General features: G+C 37.7%; 2 protein-coding genes across 2 annotated transcripts in view; one reads left to right on the top strand and one right to left on the bottom strand.

The window, feature by feature from the left end:
• The window catches only part of LOC145996062 (uncharacterized), a 367,735-nt gene that overhangs the window by 275,410 nt on the left and 71,458 nt on the right, over positions 1–20,867 (bottom strand). The window lies entirely within an intron of this gene.
• Positions 1,837–19,620, top strand: LOC145996475 (3-hydroxyisobutyryl-CoA hydrolase, mitochondrial-like). Its single transcript, XM_083132965.1, has 4 exons — positions 1,837–1,955; positions 10,592–11,539; positions 17,382–17,524; positions 18,758–19,620. The coding sequence occupies exons 2-4, from the start codon at positions 10,612–10,614 to the stop codon at positions 18,863–18,865; spliced, it is 1,179 nt and encodes a 392-aa protein (XP_082989091.1). The 5' UTR covers positions 1,837–1,955; positions 10,592–10,611; the 3' UTR covers positions 18,866–19,620.

Genomic DNA, 20,867 nt, shown 5'->3' with positions numbered 1-20,867 from the left:
AATAATACAGTGTGCAGTATCTCCTCAGTAGCAAAATTTGTAATTTTAAATTATTCAACTCTGCTCGAAAAAATAACATCGTTATAAACTATGACTTATACATTATTCTAAGCACAATTTTCAAAATATTTATCTGTTGCCTTTTTTAAAAAAGAAAAAAAGTTTTAAATGGCGTCTTAGGCTTCAGCCCTCCTAGCCTACCTTTTGCTACGGGACTAAAATAGCCACACTTATGTAATGAGAAAATAAGATTTCGCGCTAATGAAGGAGGACGTCCGAGCGGTCGCCCGAATCACCCGGCCCTTAAGCGGCCCCTCTGTATAACCTCTACACGACGGTTGTTCAAGATCTAGGAACTCACAGATTCTAATGCGTTCTATTGCGTTCCGCTTCAGGACCGGAACCTTTTATCTCTCGCAAAATTTAAATTCGGTCCAAGTTGCGTATTGTCATTGTCACAAAGGGATTGCGCACACTTTTCCGGTTTTATCAGTGGTATCTGATAAGCCGTTCACAAGCTGTCACAATGTACAGGATTGCGCACAAAAAAATTAGGCGATGTTGTCAGATGTAAAATGTTCTCAAGCCGTTCTCACTTCTGTTGTGTTTAACCTAACCTAACCGAAACTAACCTAACTAACTAACTCTCTAGCCTTCTTAAACCCGAAGGTTCATGGCTGCAGCAACACAGGCCTTCCATCTGTCCCTATCTTGAGCAAGATCTATATACTCTTTTCCATCCCTACCGATTTCCTTTAGGTCCATCTCAACGTTGTCCCTCCAACTTCGTCTTGGTCTTCCTACAGGTCTGTAGACTGTAAACTCCTCTTTCCTCCCCCCATTCGTGCCACATCGCATGCCCACCTAAGTCTTCTTGATTTAATTATTCTAATAATATCTGGACATGAATACAAATTATGTAGTTCTAAATTATGTAAACTTCTCCACTCACCTGTCTCCTCATGCCTTTTAGGTACAAATATTTTCCTAAGGATCTTATTTTCAAATACTCTCAATTTATGTTCCTCTTTCAATGTAAGGGACCAAGTTTCACACCCATATAATACTACAGGCGCAATTACTGTTTTGTATATTTTAACTTTTAGTTTCTTAGATATTAAACGACAAGACAAAAGTTTATGGAGAGAGAAGTAACATGCATTTCCGGAATTAAGCCTACTTTTTATTTCCTCTTTAATATAATTTTCCCTTGGTAATATTACTCCTAAGTATTTGAATAAATGAATGAATAAACTAAACTAACCTAATTTCTCTCTCTCTCTTCTTGTCTAAAGAAAAGAACAGTTTTGCGCACAGACTTTAAAGCTATCAAAGTGCCAACGTTGCATCAAAATCTGTGCGGAAAACAGGTCAGTGAGATTTGTGGGCAATTCTGGATCGCAAATCGGTTGCGGCGTTGAAAAACAGGTTCCTGGACCGCATTTAAATTGATCTGGAAAAAGGGTTCCTAGAAAGGTTACTGGACCGTATTTAAATAATTTACAGATAAAAAGGTTCTTTACGGTCCAGAACGCATTTACGCTTGCTGATTTTCTCTCCTGGACCGGAATTGAATTTGTTTAAAATTCCTGGACCGTTAAGAACCCTGTTCTACACCAAATTTCACCGGAATCTGTTGCTTAGAAAGGACTTCAGAGTGCTCCGAGTGCAGGTAATTCTAAACACCCGAGTATCTCGCCACTTCTAAAGAAAAAAATACTACGAAATGATATTTTGGGCTTGCAGCAACCTGCATTGGTTCTTGCTTCGTCATGGACGTGTGTAAGTTGGCGACTTGCCATTCAGCATAGCAACTTCCCATTCCAATGCCTTCAAGGTCAAGGCAGCGAGAATTATCTGAGAACATGGGCGCTTATCATCCAACCGTCTTTCGCACGTAGATCGTTACAAACTGTGCTGTACACGTTGGTCCCTGACACTGCATCTTTTAATAGGTGAGTACGCCATTTGAACTGCTTAGCATTTTACAGAAGTCATAATGGTAATCACGTGTTGTGTTGTTCACTTCCGATGTTGGTACATCATGGCGACGTGGTCGCAGTTGGTTTTACTTTTATTTTATGTTTGTTATTTAGCGTCGCTTTTCTGTCACTATTGGCTAATCGCGACGTCGAGGATGCGTGATAATATGCTGAATATGATGAATGGACAGCATAGACGTCCACAGGATATTTCCAGGGAGGGGAAAGCAAGGGATTATTTTCCGGGGCGGAAGGCACATTTCCCCCCCCCCCATAATAGTGTTCTTGATTGATTTGATTTATTTTACTTCGCTTTTCTACCACTTTTGGCTAATCGCGAAGATGAAGATGAATGATGATGTGATGAAATTGATGAAGGGACACTCACAAACACCCATGCCCATTCCGAGATTCGAACACGGGACCCCTAGCTTCGTAGCGCGCTGTGCTAACCACTCCTTCACAGAGGCCGGCCCCACAATAGTGTTGTCCCCTCAAAAAGAACTGCTTCAATTTGAATTATCATATTCATCCAATAATTAACATCTATTATTATGGCTGATATGAAATTATGTGTGTGAAATATATAATTTTTCCTTTTCCAGGGGACCAGTGCCCCTCCCCCCTTCCGGACGTTCATAATGGACAGTTAGAAAGAACACACCCATAGCCAGGCCGGGATTTGAAGCCTGGGACCATGACGTCATAGGGCGCTGTGCCAATCCGCTACGGGGTCGTCCCAGTTTGTTTTAAGTCCACTTTATTCACAGAATGGTTAATCGGTAGTGGACCTACAGTTTAAAGTGGGTTCCGTATCACTCTGCAATGTGTCTCTACCGCACAGGGAATCGAACCTGAGACCGCTTGAATACAAAACGACAGTGGTGATTGTGAGCACGTTAATTGCAATAATGACAATGAACTGTGATTAAATGAAAATTGATAAGGGGACAAACACACTGGGGAACACATGTCCGGACAGGGTTTACACGATATCGTGGTATGGTTCTCAAGTCCTGATTCGAACGCCAGTTCGGTATTGTTGACACAACTCTAGAGGAAGCCGACAAGAGGCGCATCTGGATTAGAGACAGCAGCTGTTCTTTTTAAAAGCGTTGTTATCACTATTGCCTGCAGTGTTTAGACAACCATTCATTCACTGCGACATTACACTCCCAAGGTCTCCACATTGTATAAAAAAAGCCCAACACAATAACACAACCTGGCAAAGATAACTGCAACCTCACGTAAAGATATATCTAAGAAACTGAATTGGCAACATCTAATTTACTCCACGTGGACTTGACAAGAGCTGTCAGTTCCTAAAACGGACGCTATTGGTGGGGAAGGTTTGAGGGGAGGGTTTACTGGGCTCCACGCGGACTTGACATATGGTTGTCAGAAGAATCGGAACTTCCTTTGAAGTAAAGTGGCGTTCGAATCAAGACTCGGACTTTAGCTACCGTTGACGCCTTGAAATTAAAGGATCCCAGGTTTGATTCCAGTGAAGTCATGGTGCACAATGATTGGGGTCTCACTTCACACTCTAAGCCCAGATCCGATTACCTAAACAGGGTATAAGGTAGAGTTTTGAATAATTTTGCTTTTGATATGTCCGGGACGTGGCTTGAACTCAGTGCCTAACATGTAATACTAATCTAATAATTACGGTATATAAATACTGACTACATGATTGATTTGATTGATTGATTTGTTGTTTTTTTAAGTCCAATTTATGCACAGGAAGGCTAATCGGGGTAACAGTTTCATACATCGGAGACACATTTTTACAGAAGAAACTACTTACGGAAATTAGTTTCTCTAAGGTTTCCAACGTTAGTCGAGGTATTTTCTTTCATCGTGGAATCTATTTGACCGGCAAATCATGTATTTCTCACCGACACACAATTGCCATTGCTTTCCTACGTAAACCGGATGCTCCATACGTTGGATGACGTAACTCCCTGTCAGTGTTTCCAACCCCCTTTTTTTAACTATGCTTGCCTAACCTAACCAAACCTAACCTAACCTTGTCGGAATGGTTCGTGGGGCTATCTGTCAGCTACCCCTGCATAATGTACAATTTGCACACGTGACGAACACGATAGTAGGTATTTTTCGATGAGGAAGGTTGGAAACACTGATATTCGAAAACAAAAAAAGCTATATCATTCGCAAAGTAAGCTATATCGCACCGTTACGTGCGTTCGGTAGCACTTAGAAAAATGCGATATTTTAGTAGAAAAAGTGTTTGCTTTCGTGTAAAAAGCATAATGGCACCTTGAACTATGTTCCGCAATACACAATTGTTAAGTACGAACCATGCGAAACACAAAATATCCGATTTTAATGTGTCTACGATCTATGAAACTGGTACCCTAATCGGAACTGGGACCTACAGTTTAAAGTGGGATCCGAACCACTATGTGCCTCCGCCGGGTATCGAACCCGGGACCCCTTGATTACAAGGCGACGACGTTACCAGGCTAGTATTACCTAAAGAGTGGCGGCGATACTAACTCTGTTGGGGTTGGGCAGTAACTAAAACGCCTTGGAAAATAAGTACACGCCACAAAACTTCTTAAAAGTTGAAATAGGCACCATTACTTTCTGCGAAGCGCAAATATCATTTAGTCAATACACAGAAAAACCTGATTTATATTAATTAACAAAACACGTTTAGTTGAGCTTCTTAATAACTACTAACAAAACATTGGCACTGCTTTGATAATGTAGGCTAAATTATTTGCTTACTCTAAACAAATGTCCACGATTACTGAAATAATTTAGTTATTGTAATCATTCATTTGTGGTCTATTTAAACAAATATATTTTTGGTTATTACAAGCAAACTTCTTTCTCTGTGTACTGTTGCGCTTTAACACAGTTTTGTTTTGAAACACAGTTCTGTTCCTTAATGGGTTGCAGAGATAGCGTATTGGAAAAGTATCAGTTACTATATGTAAAATAATGTTAAATGTTTAATTTGAGATATTCATCTGTTGGTTTGCTGGATCGAGCAATTTCTTTAAAAAAAAATTGGACAGAAATGCTAATAATATAATGTTTTCAGATATATTTCTTACTTTTGAATTGTTTCAGTCCATATTTTACTGTTTTAATACATGTCTATCCGGAACCTATTTAAAGGCAATATTTCTCGAAAATTGTTATCAATATTCGAGCAAGAACGTTGTGGATGAATTAATGTTTCTTTTAATTGTTTGCAATTTCAGGAAAAAATTCCGCTTATTGTAATTATGTATACAGGCTGCATGATAATCACTTTTACTTCATCCAATAGACTAGCTTCTTCTTAGATAACTAACTTTAAATTAGATATTTCTTAGTAATATATATTGCATTGAACTCTATCCATTTCGCTATATCTTAGCTTTCCTCACTGTGATTGTACATTACCTTCTCTATCTGAAAGCCCAATGGCTTGCTCCGGTCACGTGACTAAGCGTCATCAACTGGAGGCGAGATAGCCGCCATGTTTGATTTGCTTCTTCGGAATCAATGTTGGACCTTTTTAGTGAATATGGAATTGTTATGCAAATTTAAGAACTGTAATCGAGTGTACATGACGTGTAAATATGCTTAAATGTGCAAGAGGTATGGTGTATACGTGTTGTGTGCTCACTTGCAAAGGCAATTATGATGAAAAAGGTAAGAGTAACGTTCACATTTCTTCAAGGTGTTGCTGAAAATGAGAAATATTTAGGGAAATTCCATGTGATTCGGTCCCTACGAAAATATACATGTTAAGTAACAAAGGTTTTATAGTCATAAATAAATAAGAGGAATAGTTCATGATGTAAAGATTTCATGTGTACGGAATAGTCATCTAACATAAGTCATGTTTTATCTTTAGTCAACAATCTTTTTTTTAGAAATTACAAATAATTTACCCTGAATTACAAACATTGGTTAACGTTAAAATACGTTGTTGCTTATGATTGCAAAATAATCTGTTTCAAGATTTAGTCAACGCTTAAAATATTACGGTCGTGTCTACCAAAGCAGTTTGTTAGTGTAAATTTTATGAAAGCATTCGATAACGTTTTCATATTACTTACACACATTTTCAGTTTCAAAATATGCTTAATGAAAGAAAGCTATACAACTGAGCAAAGTTTATAGTTGTGTACATTTAAATTCTTATTTTACCCTGTTTTTATGCTTATTTACGTTAATCGGAGGCTAATGGAAGATACAAGGGTACGATGTATAACAAGAACTTCCATGAAATATTCGTGTGTAAAATTATCCAAGAATAATTATCCAATCACAAATGTTTTCACACAAAAAGCATTTTGTTACCTAGCTATGTTAATATGAACTACAAATGTATTAAATTTTATAAAACTGTTTCATATGAACTGCTTTTTATTTTTTGTCTTTGTGAAGCTTCAATGTTCGTAACTTTGATTATCAAATCAGTGATAATTTTTACTGTTTCATAATTTATTAACATTCTTCACGATATTATTAACTGATTGTAAAAACAGTGTAAGGAAATATTCCAAATGTTTATTTCTCAAGTGAACGCTAAGATCAAAATATTAATCTGCCTTTTTTTTCAATGAAAATGTTGAAACTCTTAAGTTATTGTCACAGATCTTGCTAACGACAATGAAAATATTCAATTTGTTTATTATCTTTCGTTCAATAAAGTCAATAGATTCTAAATTACAATGTGACAAATGATTTAGGTTTAATCTTTATTCACATAAATGTAACATTGCCCTTGTACCAATTTCTTTCGCTTTTGCTGCAAGGATATATAAATTAAGTTTTTGTACTGAGATTCTATAGCTACACAGAATATCTGTATTATCTGGTTGATTAATTTTGGGTAAAGTTAAAGACAATTTAATTGATTAGGTAACTTGGAAAGTTTACGGTCAACCTAACATGCAGGATTTTGATTTAAATCAATTGATTTTTACATACAAAAGTTCATACTAAAGCTGTTCCGAGTTTTACTGTAGCTGACAAATATTCCCTGTAATATTTTTCAAAGACATGCATTGTTTAAAATTTTCCACCAGGAAGTTTCTAACGGTTTTCAAGTCTTTATTTGTGTTATGGTAGGACTTTTTGTGGTGATCATAGTGACTTCCTGAATGAAAATGTTGGTGTAAATATTAAATATTATACTTTCTTCTTCTAACTATATTCGTCGGGAGGGTAAATGTCAAAATTTAACTTCATAAAATAAAGAAATATACCTTAATTCTCTACGATAAAAATACGATAAGACGATCGCCTCCAGATGATGACGTCTTGACTGAGCGCTGTGGCCTGAACCTCAAGATGGTCTTGGATTGTACGGGAGAAAATCCTATGTTGTATTAGAAAAATATGGACACAGATGTATGCTTTGTTCATAGCTTCAGATTGAATGACCTACTTAATACAAACAGTAAAATTAAACAATATGTATACAATTACTGTAAAAGCGAGATAAACTGCACAGTGGTATGCATTTATTTCGTAGGAAAGGCACTGCTACTGAAATAAATCAAACCATACAAGAAGAGAGTATGAATTTCTCTCCATGTTGCAAGGGAAGCAGATTTTAAAGTTGTTTATTAAGCTGTAAAAAATGTGATGAATAATCAAGGAATCGGGTGTAAAACATGGTGATATTTTGGTCATTTCTAGGTTCATTACGAGAAAAGGTTATCAGAAGGTATACTGTAGATCTGTTTACGATTTTCAGAAGGCTTCACTGACAAGGGAGGTTATCTAAGTGTCCTCCTCCGATTTCCATGAAACTTGGCAGGTGTATAGAGGGGCCCAAAGGAAGAAATACGTGTTTTTTGTTTCGGCTAAAAAACAGTTTTTAGTTGGCAAAACCCCCTTCAAATGTCAAGATGAGGACAAATTGAAGTGGGGATTCGACCCATGTGTCCCCCTTTTGTATCCTTGGCTATGGATATCACTTATATGATATCTAGGTGATGATGCTTGATAGGATTATGGTTCCCGTGTGCGGCTATTTTGATGCTCCGTTACCCTGGTTTAATCCGTCTATTGTTATGCCCATGCCTATCCGGGAACAACGGTGTCTATGAATTCGGCATCTCTCTACAATTGCACTGCGTTTGGTACCGACAATCATACAGTTCTGTTCCAATTATAATTATATGAGCGTGTTGTTCCTATGCCAGATTTACGTGGTTTCGTAGTCAGATCCCCACTTCAATCTGTCCTCATCTTGACATTTGAGGGCGGTTTTTAACCCCTAAACAATTTTTTAGCCGAAACAAAAAAACAGGTATTTTTTTCTTTGGCCCCCTCTATACACCTGCCACGTTTCATTAAAATCGGAGGGGGACACAGGGGTCAGATCCCCACTTCAATTTGTCCTCATCTTGACATTAGAGGGGAGGTTTTGCCCCCTAAAATAGTTTTTTAGCCGAAACAAGAAAACAAGTATTTCTTCATCTGGGCCCCTCTATACACCTGCCAAGTTTCATGGAAATTGGAGTTGGACACAGGGGTCAGATCCCCACTTCATTTTGACATTTGAGGTAAGGTTTTGCCCCCTAAAACCGTTCTTTTAGTCGAAACAAAAAAATACGCTTTTCTTCCTTTGGGCCCCTCTATACACCTGCCACGTTTCATGGAAATCTGAGGAGGACACAGGGGTCAGATCCCCACTTCAATTTGTCCTCATCTTGACCTTAGAGGGGAGGTTTTTGCCCCCTAAAACAGTTTTTTAGCCGAAACAAAAAAATACGTATTTCTTCCTTTGGGCCCCTCTATACACCTGCCAAGTTTCATGAAAATCGGAGGGGGACACTTAGATAATCTCCCTTGTGAGTCCAATGCAAATTGTATGACATGGCAATTTCACTCGAAAATTTACTTTGTAACTCAAAAATGACCAAAATGTCACTTACCAAGTTTTACATCCGGGCCCTTCAATTATTTTAAGACTCCCATGTATTGATTATGGACAAACAACTTCCACTTGAAGTTACGGCTCAGCAAATGGAAGTTCGACTTTTCAAAACACAAGCGCCTGTCCTGTTCCCGCTGATGTGTTTTTCTACAGCATCGGTGTATTCTCTTGAGAATTTGTATTCCAAAGAGAACAAGTAAAAAAATACTCCCATAAGTGTAATGCTAAGTTTTCTCCCCTCCTAAGACCATCCAGCGCATAGACTGCTCTTTCTTCAGATCGCCGTGGGGAAGGATCAGTTTCAGGTTCCCGCGAGGAGCTGGACGTGGAAACTGTCCCTGGACTAATATTCTCGAAACGAAAGCAAAACGCTCTAATATCTAAAGTGAGTTCACAAGAAAACGTACTGGATGAGTCCAAAGATGCCATTATCCTGGTACCACTGATTTCTTCTGCCTAGGGCGGTACCTAGAAAATTTTAATAAAACGGGGAGGGGGATTATTGGAACTATATTTCATAGGTCTCTGAATGTTCAGTTTTGTCGAAACATTTCCAGATTGAGGCCCCTAACTTCGTTCTCTGTAGCTTCCAGTAGTTCCTCCAACTGAAATTTCGTGTAGTGAAGTTAAAAGAGTAGCGTGTACGAGTTCCTTCGAAAATGCATCAATAAACCGCGGTGCCCACTTGAAAAATGTATATCCGGTGCAGGTTTACAGGTTTAAGGCTCTCAAATCAAAAACATTCTAGTTAGTACTTCTATTTTACACATACACATTCTATATATTCGAAATAACACTTTGCCTAAACATATGAACTTCTGCTCACCAGCATGTAACTTACTAGTCGCGAGACACATCTGGGTTGTAACAAACCCACTCACTTTAAACGGAATCATTACAACCCAGAAGTGTCCGTATCAGTTTTTTTATGAAATGCGTGAGCTGTAAATTTAAAAGTGGCAACACTGTCAGGAAGAGGTGATAACACCATGTATGTGCTATCAGGCATTGAGCATTCTCATTTGGGACCTATGTCGATGTGTGGAGTATCAAAAGTGGTCGGTGCAGCGAGTGCTGTTGTGTATGTACGAGGTTGAAATGAACACCATTTTGTGTACTGCCATAAAACATGTTTACAAAAGCAGGACAGCAACTGTGGATCAAAATCCAGGTAGCCCGTGGCAAAAATGCACGAAAATGTCATCAAGACTTCAGTGCAGCCTGTATCAACAATACCTAGCCGTGTGTGATGGTTGCACAATGTTGACGACATCGGGAAACCAGCATGATGCAATTTTCGTCATGTTGAGGTTGTTCTCACTGACACATCCCAACCTCCTCAAGTTATGCACTGGCCCACTGTGCAACCATCAGATACGGACTTCATGAAAGTCTTGATGACACTTTCGTGCATTTTTTCCACGGGCTACCTGGATTTTGATCCACAGTTACTGTCCTGCCTTTGTAAACATGTTTTAGGGCCGTACACAAAATCGTGTTCATTTCAACCTCGTACATACACAACAGCACTCGCTGCACCGACCACTTTTGATACTCCACATATCGACATAGGTCCCAACCGAGAATGCTCAATGCTTGATAGCACATGAATGGTGTTATCACCTCTACCTGACAGTGTTGTCACTTATACCTTTCGACTCTTACTAAAATACTTGTATCTTCTTTTCAGCGAAAAAAACAGAGGCACACATGAAAACTGGGAATTCGACCATGAAGGGGGACATAATACTCCAAGTCTTTGGAAATGTAGGAGTGATCACACTAAACAATGTAAAGAACCTTAACTCCATTTCAACCTGCACTTGTGAATGTATCCAGATGGCACTTAAGGCCTGGCGTAACAAGATGAAATTGGTAATCATCCGTGCTGAAGGACCAATCTTCAGTTCAGGTGGAGACTTGATCAAGGCTTCATTATACATGAAACGCTTCAATTGCTACTATCACTATTGTACCGTTTACGCTAAGACTATAGAAATGATCAGTCAGTTTCCAGGATATGTTATCACTTTCGTCAACGGTCCAGCGGTTGGATTTGCAGTGTCTATTATTCATGCATCAACTTTGTCTGTGATCCAAGACAATTCTTGGCTGTCTAAGCCAGAATCAAGCGTTGGACTGTCCATCGACTATGGAAGTTCCTATATCTTCTCCAGACTTCCCTCATCACTGGGAACGTACTTAGCTTTGACTGGAAAACGAATATCAGCTTCGGATTCTTCTCTATTGGGAATCGCAGGCCCTGTGTTATCCAAGGACAAGTTCTGTGAGCTACAAGAGTCACTCCTGACTCTTCAGAATCCAACAGAACACAATATTCAAGCAACAATAGATAGATACAGGACTCTGAATGTTAAACAAGATTTGGAGCTTCTTGAAGAAAACATAGAAAAACATTTTTCCAAACCTACGGTTCAAAAAATTCTAGAATCCCTTGATAGTGATTCCTCTGAGTGGTCTCAAGATACGCTGAACCATCTACGAAAGTTGAATCCTGTCTCACTGCTTGTGACTAATCATATTATGCAAGTTGCTAGAGACAAGAGCTACTCAGAATGTGTTTACCTTGAGACAGTAGCTTTTAGTCGGATGATGAATCACCAGAATTTTCTTATAGGTAAGGACATGTTTATAAGTTTAACACGACAAATGCTTTTTTTTTAAGAAGCAGCTAGCGACATCTATAGCAGCTTGGAGATAAGTGATAAAAGCACCAAATCTAACTTACCTAACCTACTCAATTATGCACAATATGGTATAGTAGTACACATGGAAACGTTACGAACAAACATTGGATTAGAACTTGTGTAGTGATAGGCTTTATTCTTAGAAAAAAATATTACCATCATGTCTTAGAGCTATGAAACAACGAGAGGCTACCAGCAGCTACAGCAACTTTGAGATGTATGCCAACAGCACCAAACTTCACCTGCCTAAACTACTCACGTATGCATCTCATAGCAGAAATAAACGAAACTTAACCTTTTTTTACCTATTTACATGCTTATTTCTGCTATGAGATGCATACTTGAGTAGGTTAGGCAAGTCAGGTTTGGTGCGTTTAGCACTTATCTCCAAGCTGTTGTAGCTGTCGCTAGCCGTTCGTTGGTAATATTTTTTTCAGAAGAAAAAACCTTAAGTACACAAGATGTATGCCAACAGCACCAAACTTCACCTGCCTAACCTAATCACGTATGCATCTCATAGCAGAAATTAACGAAACTTAACCTTTTTTACCTATGTACATGCTTATTTCTGCTATGAGATGCATACTTGAGTAGGTTAGGCAAGTCAGGTTTGGTGCTTTTAGCACTTATCTCCAAGCTGTTGTAGCTGTCGCTAGCCGTTCGTTGGTAATATTTTTTTCTTCAGAAGAAAAAACCTTAAGTACACAAGATGTATGCCAACAGCACCAAACTTCACCTGCCTAACCTACTCAAGTATGCATCTCATAGCAGAAATAAACGAAACTTAACCTTTTTTACCTATTTACATGCTTATTTCTGCTGTGAGATGCATACTTGAGTAGGTTAGGCAAGTCATGTTTGGTGCTTTTAGCACTTATATCCAAGCTGTTGTAGCTGTCGCTAGCCGTTCGTTGGTAATATTTTTTTTTTTCAGAAGAAAAAACCTTAAGTACACAAGATGTATGCCAACAGCACCAAACTTCACCTGCCTAACCTACTCAAGTATGCATCTCATAGCAGAAATAAACTAAACTTAACCTTTTTTACCTATGTACATGCTTATTCCTGCTGTGAGATGCATACTTGAGTAGGTTAGGCAAGTCAGGTTTGGTGCTTTTAGCACTTATCTCCAAGCTGTTGTAGCTGTCGCTAGCCGTTCGTTGGTAATATTTTTTTTTTTTTCAGAAGAAAAAACCTTAAGTACACAAGTTCCAATCCAATGTCTGTTCTTAACGTTTCCACATGTACAGTGGGATCCACTGGTATTGCTCGGCAAATTGTGCATGAATATTTTCATTAGTTTTTCTCTTACATCCTGTGTTTTTAAGCTATGGATTTTTATGTATGCTGGCGCAGAAGTTGTCAACAGCTTATTTTGAGCTTTGTAAGGATTTTTCTTTAATTCTTGAAGCTCTTGTTTGGTCAAATAAAGTGCACGAACATGGTGATGGACAATTTGCACGGTAATACTCATGGATCCAGCTGTACTACGAGACTATTGTGTACAGCTCATGGTTCATGTGTGCTATTTATAAAATTATTTATTTGAAATCGGATACCAAATCTAACTTACCCAGGGCTCCCTGATGGCACAGTGGCAGCGTCGTCGCCTTGTAATCAAGGGGTCCCGGGTTGGATACCCTGTGGAGGCACATAGTGGTTTGGATCCCACTTTAAACTGTAGAGCCCCGATTAGCCTTACTGTACATAAAGTGGACTTAAAACACCAACGCAATCAATCAATCTAACTTACCCACTATCAATTTACCTGCTTTATTTAAATGCTTCATTTATGCGACTCCATGTTACTATATGGACTTACTCTCATAAACAAAACCGAATATTTTGTATTTTTATTATCAATCTGGCATCTTTCCCATGGCAACTGAAGCAATATATCTTCAAATTTCTTGGTCATTTATTTTTTAGTTAATATCGAAGTGTTATTGTAACTAAGTACGTTAACATTAGCAACGATATACCTTCCAATGTATGATATCACAGGCCTGCATGGGTTTGGATGACTCACATATGACCGTTGTCCCTGAATAATTTCAGTATGGTGATTCCAAAAATGAAATCCATTTTTACCCATCACGCCATTATTTCACAATAAAATGTATAGTTCCATGATTTCCTCAATAGATGGCTTTGTTCAAATGATGATAAAATATTGGTTTTCTAGAACGCAAATCCTCCAATGTTGAACTATAAATGCATAAAGTAGTAAGCATTTAATCCACGTTCTATTTTCACAAGAGACATTGACATGAAAATTGTAAACTTTGATGAAATAAGTTCCATTTTCAAAATCACTCTTCACAAAATGTCCAAAATTCAATGTTATAATGTAGTGGGTTGATTGAGTTTTATGACGTGGAGAAAAATCCTGATCTAGGGGAAAATCCTGACGTGATGGTAAGAAATGTATGTCATATCCGTCATCAGCATTAAATACTTCAAGAATCACCTATTGGTTTGTAAACATCCGAAATTTCCTTTGTTTAAAATCATTTTATTGCGTTCTGTAGTAGGCGTAATGCAATGGCAAATGTGATAATCTTGATTGTGAAATTGTGAAAAATCCTGACGTGATGGGGTAAAGTGCATGATTAGCATTCAAAATACTTGCAGAATCACCTATTGGTTTGTAAACAACCGAAATTTTGCTCTCTTAAATTTATTTTGATGCGTTCTGTAATAGGCGTAATGGAATGGAAAATATGATAATTTTGTTTCTGAAATTGTGAAAAATTCTGAAGTGATAGGAAAAAATTAATATCATTTCCGTGATTAGAACTGAAAGTACTTTCGGAATCGTTGATTAATTTGGAAACAACCTAAATTTCTCTTGCATAAATTCTTTTGATGCGTTTGTTGCGTTAGGTAATGCATGTAATGTAATGTCGAATATGAGAATTTTGACTGTGAAATTGTGAAAAATCCTGACGTGATGGGAAAAAATGGATGTCATTTCCGCGATCAGCATTCAAAATACTTCTTGAATCACCTATTGATTTGAAATCATCCGATTTCTTTTTCAAAAATGCAGGCTGGTGTATTCAGAGAACAACTTTTTCCAGAATGCATTGCGTGAAACAACTCTCCGCCGCCATATTTCGGGCAAACATGCTAGGTAACCATTGGGAATATGATCTTATGCCGAAGTGATTCAAGATATGATTATCATGATCATATGAGGAATGTGTACGTAAAAAATATCGCATACTTCTCGCTCTAAGAAGGCTTCTCATACGCTTTCCTTAACACCCGTGAATCTGTTTGCCCGATTTATTCCCAGAGTGCACTGCGTGATGACGTCAAATTGAATATCGTCCACTGTCTGAATACATCCACATATAAATGTATTATAATAGGGGAAACCTGGGTATTGCCGAACACTTAAGCTTTGATTGTCAATTATGAAATTATTTGAAAACATTTCAGACACTGAATAGATTCTAATGAGACCTTAAGACCTTCGCAATAACTCGGTAACAAGGTTTCAAGACTATTTGTTTTGATCAAGAAACTAAGAAAAAGACACAGCTGTCATGTTCAGCCTTGCACTGATTTCTCTGGGTAATGCCGAACATCGTCTTTGCCATTATCCTTTATGAAAAATAGTTACTATAAAGACAAATTCAGTAAAAAAAATAAGGAATATTGATGTTGTTTTAAGCATCTTCAGAACTCGTCGGTCAATTTTTTACTGCAAGAAGGCTTGTTAGTGGCAGGTCTGTTCAGTTTAAATCTCTTGATATCATTTGTGGTGCAAGTTTTTCCTTTCCAAGAGTTGAAGTCTAACATAGACGCAAGACACTATGAGTCTGATTTGTTTATTGGATTTGTACAAAAGAAGCCTGTTTTAAATAATAAGCTAACACGCTGGGGCAATTTCCCCTTTCTGAGCCTTGTTTTTATTATCACCACACGCGATGTATATAATATAGGAGCATTGCGGTGTGTTTCAAAATTGCCTAAGTAAGAGTAAACGACATAAGAAATAATATAACAATCTTCGCTTATCTCGAAGTAAATACAGCACATACATTACAAGTATTGCCGTGCGCAGACCCTCATATCAAAAAGGGGGGGGGGGGGTAAAAGTCTTGATAAAAATTCAGTCGGAGAAAGATAAAGCTCATTCTATCTTATTGTTTTATTGTATTGATGGGTACTAAACAAGGGCATATATAGTGTGTGTTCGGACCTACCGAAAATCACTCTATTAGAATTCCAGCTCCCGTGGCACAAAAGTTCTTTGTCCTCCCCCCTTTATTTTACTTCTCTGTGGTTCAAACTAATTTACATATAAACATGATTTCGTACAGCAGATTCAAAACAACTACACACAATTGAGGACTAAAAGTGGTAAACGTTGTAAGTGCCAAAAGCGAAAGTGTTGGGAAATCGCATCTTTACGCACATCAGCCCGTAAAAACGTTCACACTAGTAACCTCTTTACACGTCCTTTGAACTGCTTAGAGGGCTACCAGCCACCTTTCACGTTTACCACATTATGAAGCATGGCACATTTCACAGTTTAACGTGGAAAACGGTGTTTGAATTATTGTGGCACTTACAGCGTTTACCAATTTTAGTCTTCAATTTATTAATTTCTCATGTGTGACCAATTTATTCTGCGACCACATAGGCGTGACACAACTTTAGGCTAACGAAAAAATTCGTGAGTCCTAAGTAATTTGCTGGAGAACGAAGTCCAATTACATAGAAAATAAACCCTCCGTAGTTCCTTGGAACTTTCCTAGGCTTGAAAATACTTTATTTCTTAAAGAGAATAATACTGTCTAATATCGGAAATAAAATTTCTCTACACTAAATTTCTAAGTGAGAGTATTAGAAGGGGCAACTGCCCTCCCGCCCCCGTGCGCATGCCTATGATTAAAAGCAAAGTTGAAGAAAACAATCTTTGTGCGCTGCCTTCGATGTCTCGCAGAATAATGATGCCGTTAGGAGGTTAACGCATTGTCAGTGACAGTCGCTAGGTGGCAGCACCAATTGAATCACTTGTATCAAGGAAGCAAAGCACAAAACCTGGTGTTCGGGATTACCTGTGTTCGGAATTACCTCGATTTCGCCTAAGAACAAACAATGTTAATAAATATATACTAAATAATAATAATCCACAGATTAATAAATATACCACTCTTGTTCATCAACGTCACATGGTCAGCCAATTTGATTTTACTCGTATATTTTAGTGACTTCACGTTGTGCAAATTTTGAGAACTTTTTGTAGCCTATATCCATCTAATAAGTAAAAGCATCTGAAGCAACGCTTTTGGTTATAACCAAATATATAATATTTAGTAGGACATGCAATTAGATTCAGATGAACAACACTTATAATTTCCCACTTGGCCAACTTTAAACCTGAAACCATCAACCTGGTTTAATCTGATAATATATCGAGCGTTTCATGTTTGTTAAACTTATAGGAACAAAACTACACAACATCACTGTGTACATTTCGTTCCGATATTGAATAATACAATCAAAATAAGAACAATGAAAGCTGTCTGGTTATTCCACAGGAAATATTCAGCACGAAAATAAAGGGCACAGCATCGACTTTACAAGTTTTCTAAATGGCCCTCAATTGTTGTCTGTGTAAATGTTGTTTTGTACGTATGGTGTAGTACAAGATTGGCATATACCTGATAGAGATTACACACGCACTGAAAATTAATATGGTTATCCTCTAAAAATCATTTAGATGACAAGTTTAAAGTGCCATAAATTTTTCAGGTGCTGAAGCTGTCCTACGAAGAAAGGGCGAAACCCCAAAATGGTCCTACGCCAGAGTGGAAGATGTCCCTCAGGAAGTTATTCAGAAAATCTGCGGACAATCATCACCAGAAGAGGAGAAGGTGTTCAAAATCTTGAAAGAGGTATGAAGGTAATAGTACGCAACCTGTCCATAACAATGTCCAATCAGCATTTTACTGAAACACAACCAGAGTCTCTCTAAGTGTATTCTTTGAAAGCACATGGATTTACTTCTCAATCTTCGTGTGGTTGCCTTATGAATCTGATTGATTGTTTTGTTGTTTTAAGTCCACTTTATGCACATTAAGGCTAGTCGTAACTGGATCTACAGTTTAAAGTGGGATCCGAACCACTGTGTGCCTCCACCGGGTATCGAACCCGGGACCCCTTGATTAGAAGGCGACGGCGTCTTATGATTCTGTTACACGTAGGCTATTCGTATTAAGTCAAACAAAATCTTTACTAAATATAACTTGCGAATTTTCATTTTTATTGCCATAATTTTCCACAATTTCAAAATAGCCAGGCACTTATAAAAGTAGTGCAATTTAACTATGTTATACAGTAAAATTTCTCCTAAAGAACACCTGTGAATAGCGGACACCTCTAAATTACGGACATTTTTAAATTCCCGGCAGATATACATGGGGTTTAATGGCAATATTACGTCTCAATAACGGACATTCTTAATAACGAACGCGGACACTGGAAACTACCTCCCCAACGCAAATAAAACTTCTTAATAACGGACAGCCTGAAAGAAAACGGTCGCAATTCCTGGAATTTGACAATACAATGGTCAGTATTTCGAACTAGCGCGCATTGTTTCATGTTACACCGAACGTATTTCTTATTAAAAGTGCAGACAGTAGACAGTATTCTGAACTTGAAACACACATTGAAAAGACAATTATAAAAAACGTTAAGATTCAGAAAAATATAGATGATTATTCTGGATAGTCTGCGTCTGGCCAGAAATAGTTAGAGCCTATTTAAAATGAAAGAGCATTTTGAATGCAGTAATTTAACAAAGGATTACACTACGTGTACTGTATTTTCTTTTTTGAAATTTGTAATGCATGTAGGGATACTTTAGTAAATTTAAATTCACCGTATGTAGTACAGTATTTTGTTCCTTGAATGTAGGAAAATCATTATGTTCGCAAAGTACGTAATGTAATATGCTTATCCTATTGTGTAACATCCTACACTTTATTCTGAATAGCGGACACTTCTTAATAACGGACATTTATTTCCCCCCATTCCTGTCCGTTATTGAGAAGTCTTACTGTATAATGTCATACTTCCGATGAAAGTTATACCTTACTATATCATGTTTCATTTTCCAATTTCAGGATATCTGGACTGAGGAAACTAGCGTTCTCTTCACGGATTTTGAGCAAGCACGAAAGGACCTTGAAGAAATGAAATCAAGGATTGGCTTGGATAGTTGCAAACTTTAGTGAATAATTCTTATGTTATCTTTATTGAAAGAACTGTGCTAATTTCAAAAGTAAAATAATTTAATATTTGCATAACGTATCGATTTAAGTATGGTTTTCTATTATACCACTAAACTACTCGATAACAACGCAGGCAGACACTATATTTAATCCAGGCACTCATATTCATTACATCCGTAAATGCCATGTGCTTTCACTAAAGAGAATTAATGTTATTTTTCCCCTCTTCTGACGTTGAAAATATTTTTACATAATGCTCACGAAGATGGTTCTTCTACTTATGCATCGTCAGCCACAATATTCCTTTCAACATGTGATGTAGAGTGGGATGTACTAGTAGTATTACCAGGGAAATTGTCCATCAACATGTTTGTTCTCCTTGGAACAAAACAAGCTGCTGACATCATCTACACCAGCAAACGTAAAAATCCTTTATCTAAACACAATAGCATGCGGGTCATTCCATGTCAAATTAACCGGGGTCTGAACCTTGACATCTCAGATATAGATATTTTTTGGTGCAGTGGTAGTACCAGTAAAGTGGACGAAAACTGGCAAATTTCAGAATCCTTCGGCTCTTAGTTTTTGAGTTATTGTCTTTCAAAAAAGCAAAAATCCCAAAATTTGACGATATTTCGAAATCTTTAAACAGCTGTAAATCAAAACCTATTTATCTTAGAGAGCTCAAATTGGTGTCATTCTCTTCTGCTTTTAATGGGCTTTAATTTGAAATGCAACATGACTGTGGTATTTGAATTTTGTAATTGAAGAAAAGTTTTTTTTTGAAAATCTAAAAAACACCATTTTTTAAAAAAAATATATGTTTTGAAGACATCAATTGACTATTTAACGTTAGATAGACCTGAATTCTCTAATTTTCTTGTTGTACGTAACAGCTGTGCATCGGCGCACTGCAGCGATTTTTCTATCTGCTCCATTAGCAACACTGCTTCTTGAATTGTGTCGCGCATCGCACGGCAGAAATATCTGTGCTGGACTCTAGCAAAACCATCAGAGGGTGATCCATCACCACAGACTATGCTGAGTTGTTGACGTTGAAGTCTTCATATTAGTCTATTTTATAATTTTTGGACCACAAATAACATGAAAATACCTAAAATTTATCACTTTTAATATCAGGTAAGCAAATTGAAAAATGTACGAGGGTAAGGCATTAAATAACAGGAATTTTATTCTAAACTTCATGGAAATTTATGCACAACGAAAATTTGTGTTTCGGCACTCAAAAAGGTTCCTTAGCAACACGCCATAAAGGTGTCAAGACGATCGAGTAGTATGCGCCTGCGCAGTAGCTCGTACGACATGGCCGCTACACTGCTGACTTGCACCGTAGAAGAGAAACGAAGTGTTATTCGTTTTTTGTGATCAGAGGGAGTGAAACCTTCTGAACAGCATAATGAAGGTTCACTACGGAGACAATTGTTTAGGAAAGCGTACTAAATTAACGAATTCGGTGATCGATCTGCTCCTTCACTGCCTCAGTTGCCACGCAAACTGGCCTCCCACTCCGGTGTTCATCACTGATATTTCGTCTTCGGTCGTGAAATCTTTCCACCCATTCATACACTCCCCCCTGAAAGTGCTATCCTGGTACGAAGTTGCAGAATCGCATATAAGCGAGTGGCCCAGTGCTGCTAGCGGTTCATATATGGGACACATTTTTATCAAGCTTCACCCTAAGCTCAATATCTATAGTTTGGCATCCACAACGTGCTCATAACTCTTCGCTAAATTACCGACAATTTATATATGGCGTTTCAAAATTATGTGAACGATTTCAACTCGTATATTTTATTCATAAATTGTCAAAATTAGATACAATTTCATGCATAACTGTCCAAGTTTAAGTGCCAATGTTTGTCGCGAAATTAACTCACAGATGCACAATGTGAGTACCCATCGTTACTCTGTACACGTCAGTACTGTAATCTAACTCCATTCAGACACGTTTCAGCATGTTCTCGTCAATGGTTTGCACCGC

Source organism: Lepisma saccharinum, chromosome 12 (assembly GCF_977018435.1).
Source record: "Lepisma saccharinum chromosome 12, izLepSacc3.1, whole genome shotgun sequence".
NCBI classification, from domain to species: domain Eukaryota; kingdom Metazoa; phylum Arthropoda; class Insecta; order Zygentoma; family Lepismatidae; genus Lepisma; species Lepisma saccharinum.
Note: the sequence above shows the minus strand (reverse complement) of the source record. Positions and strands in the feature narration are given on the sequence as shown.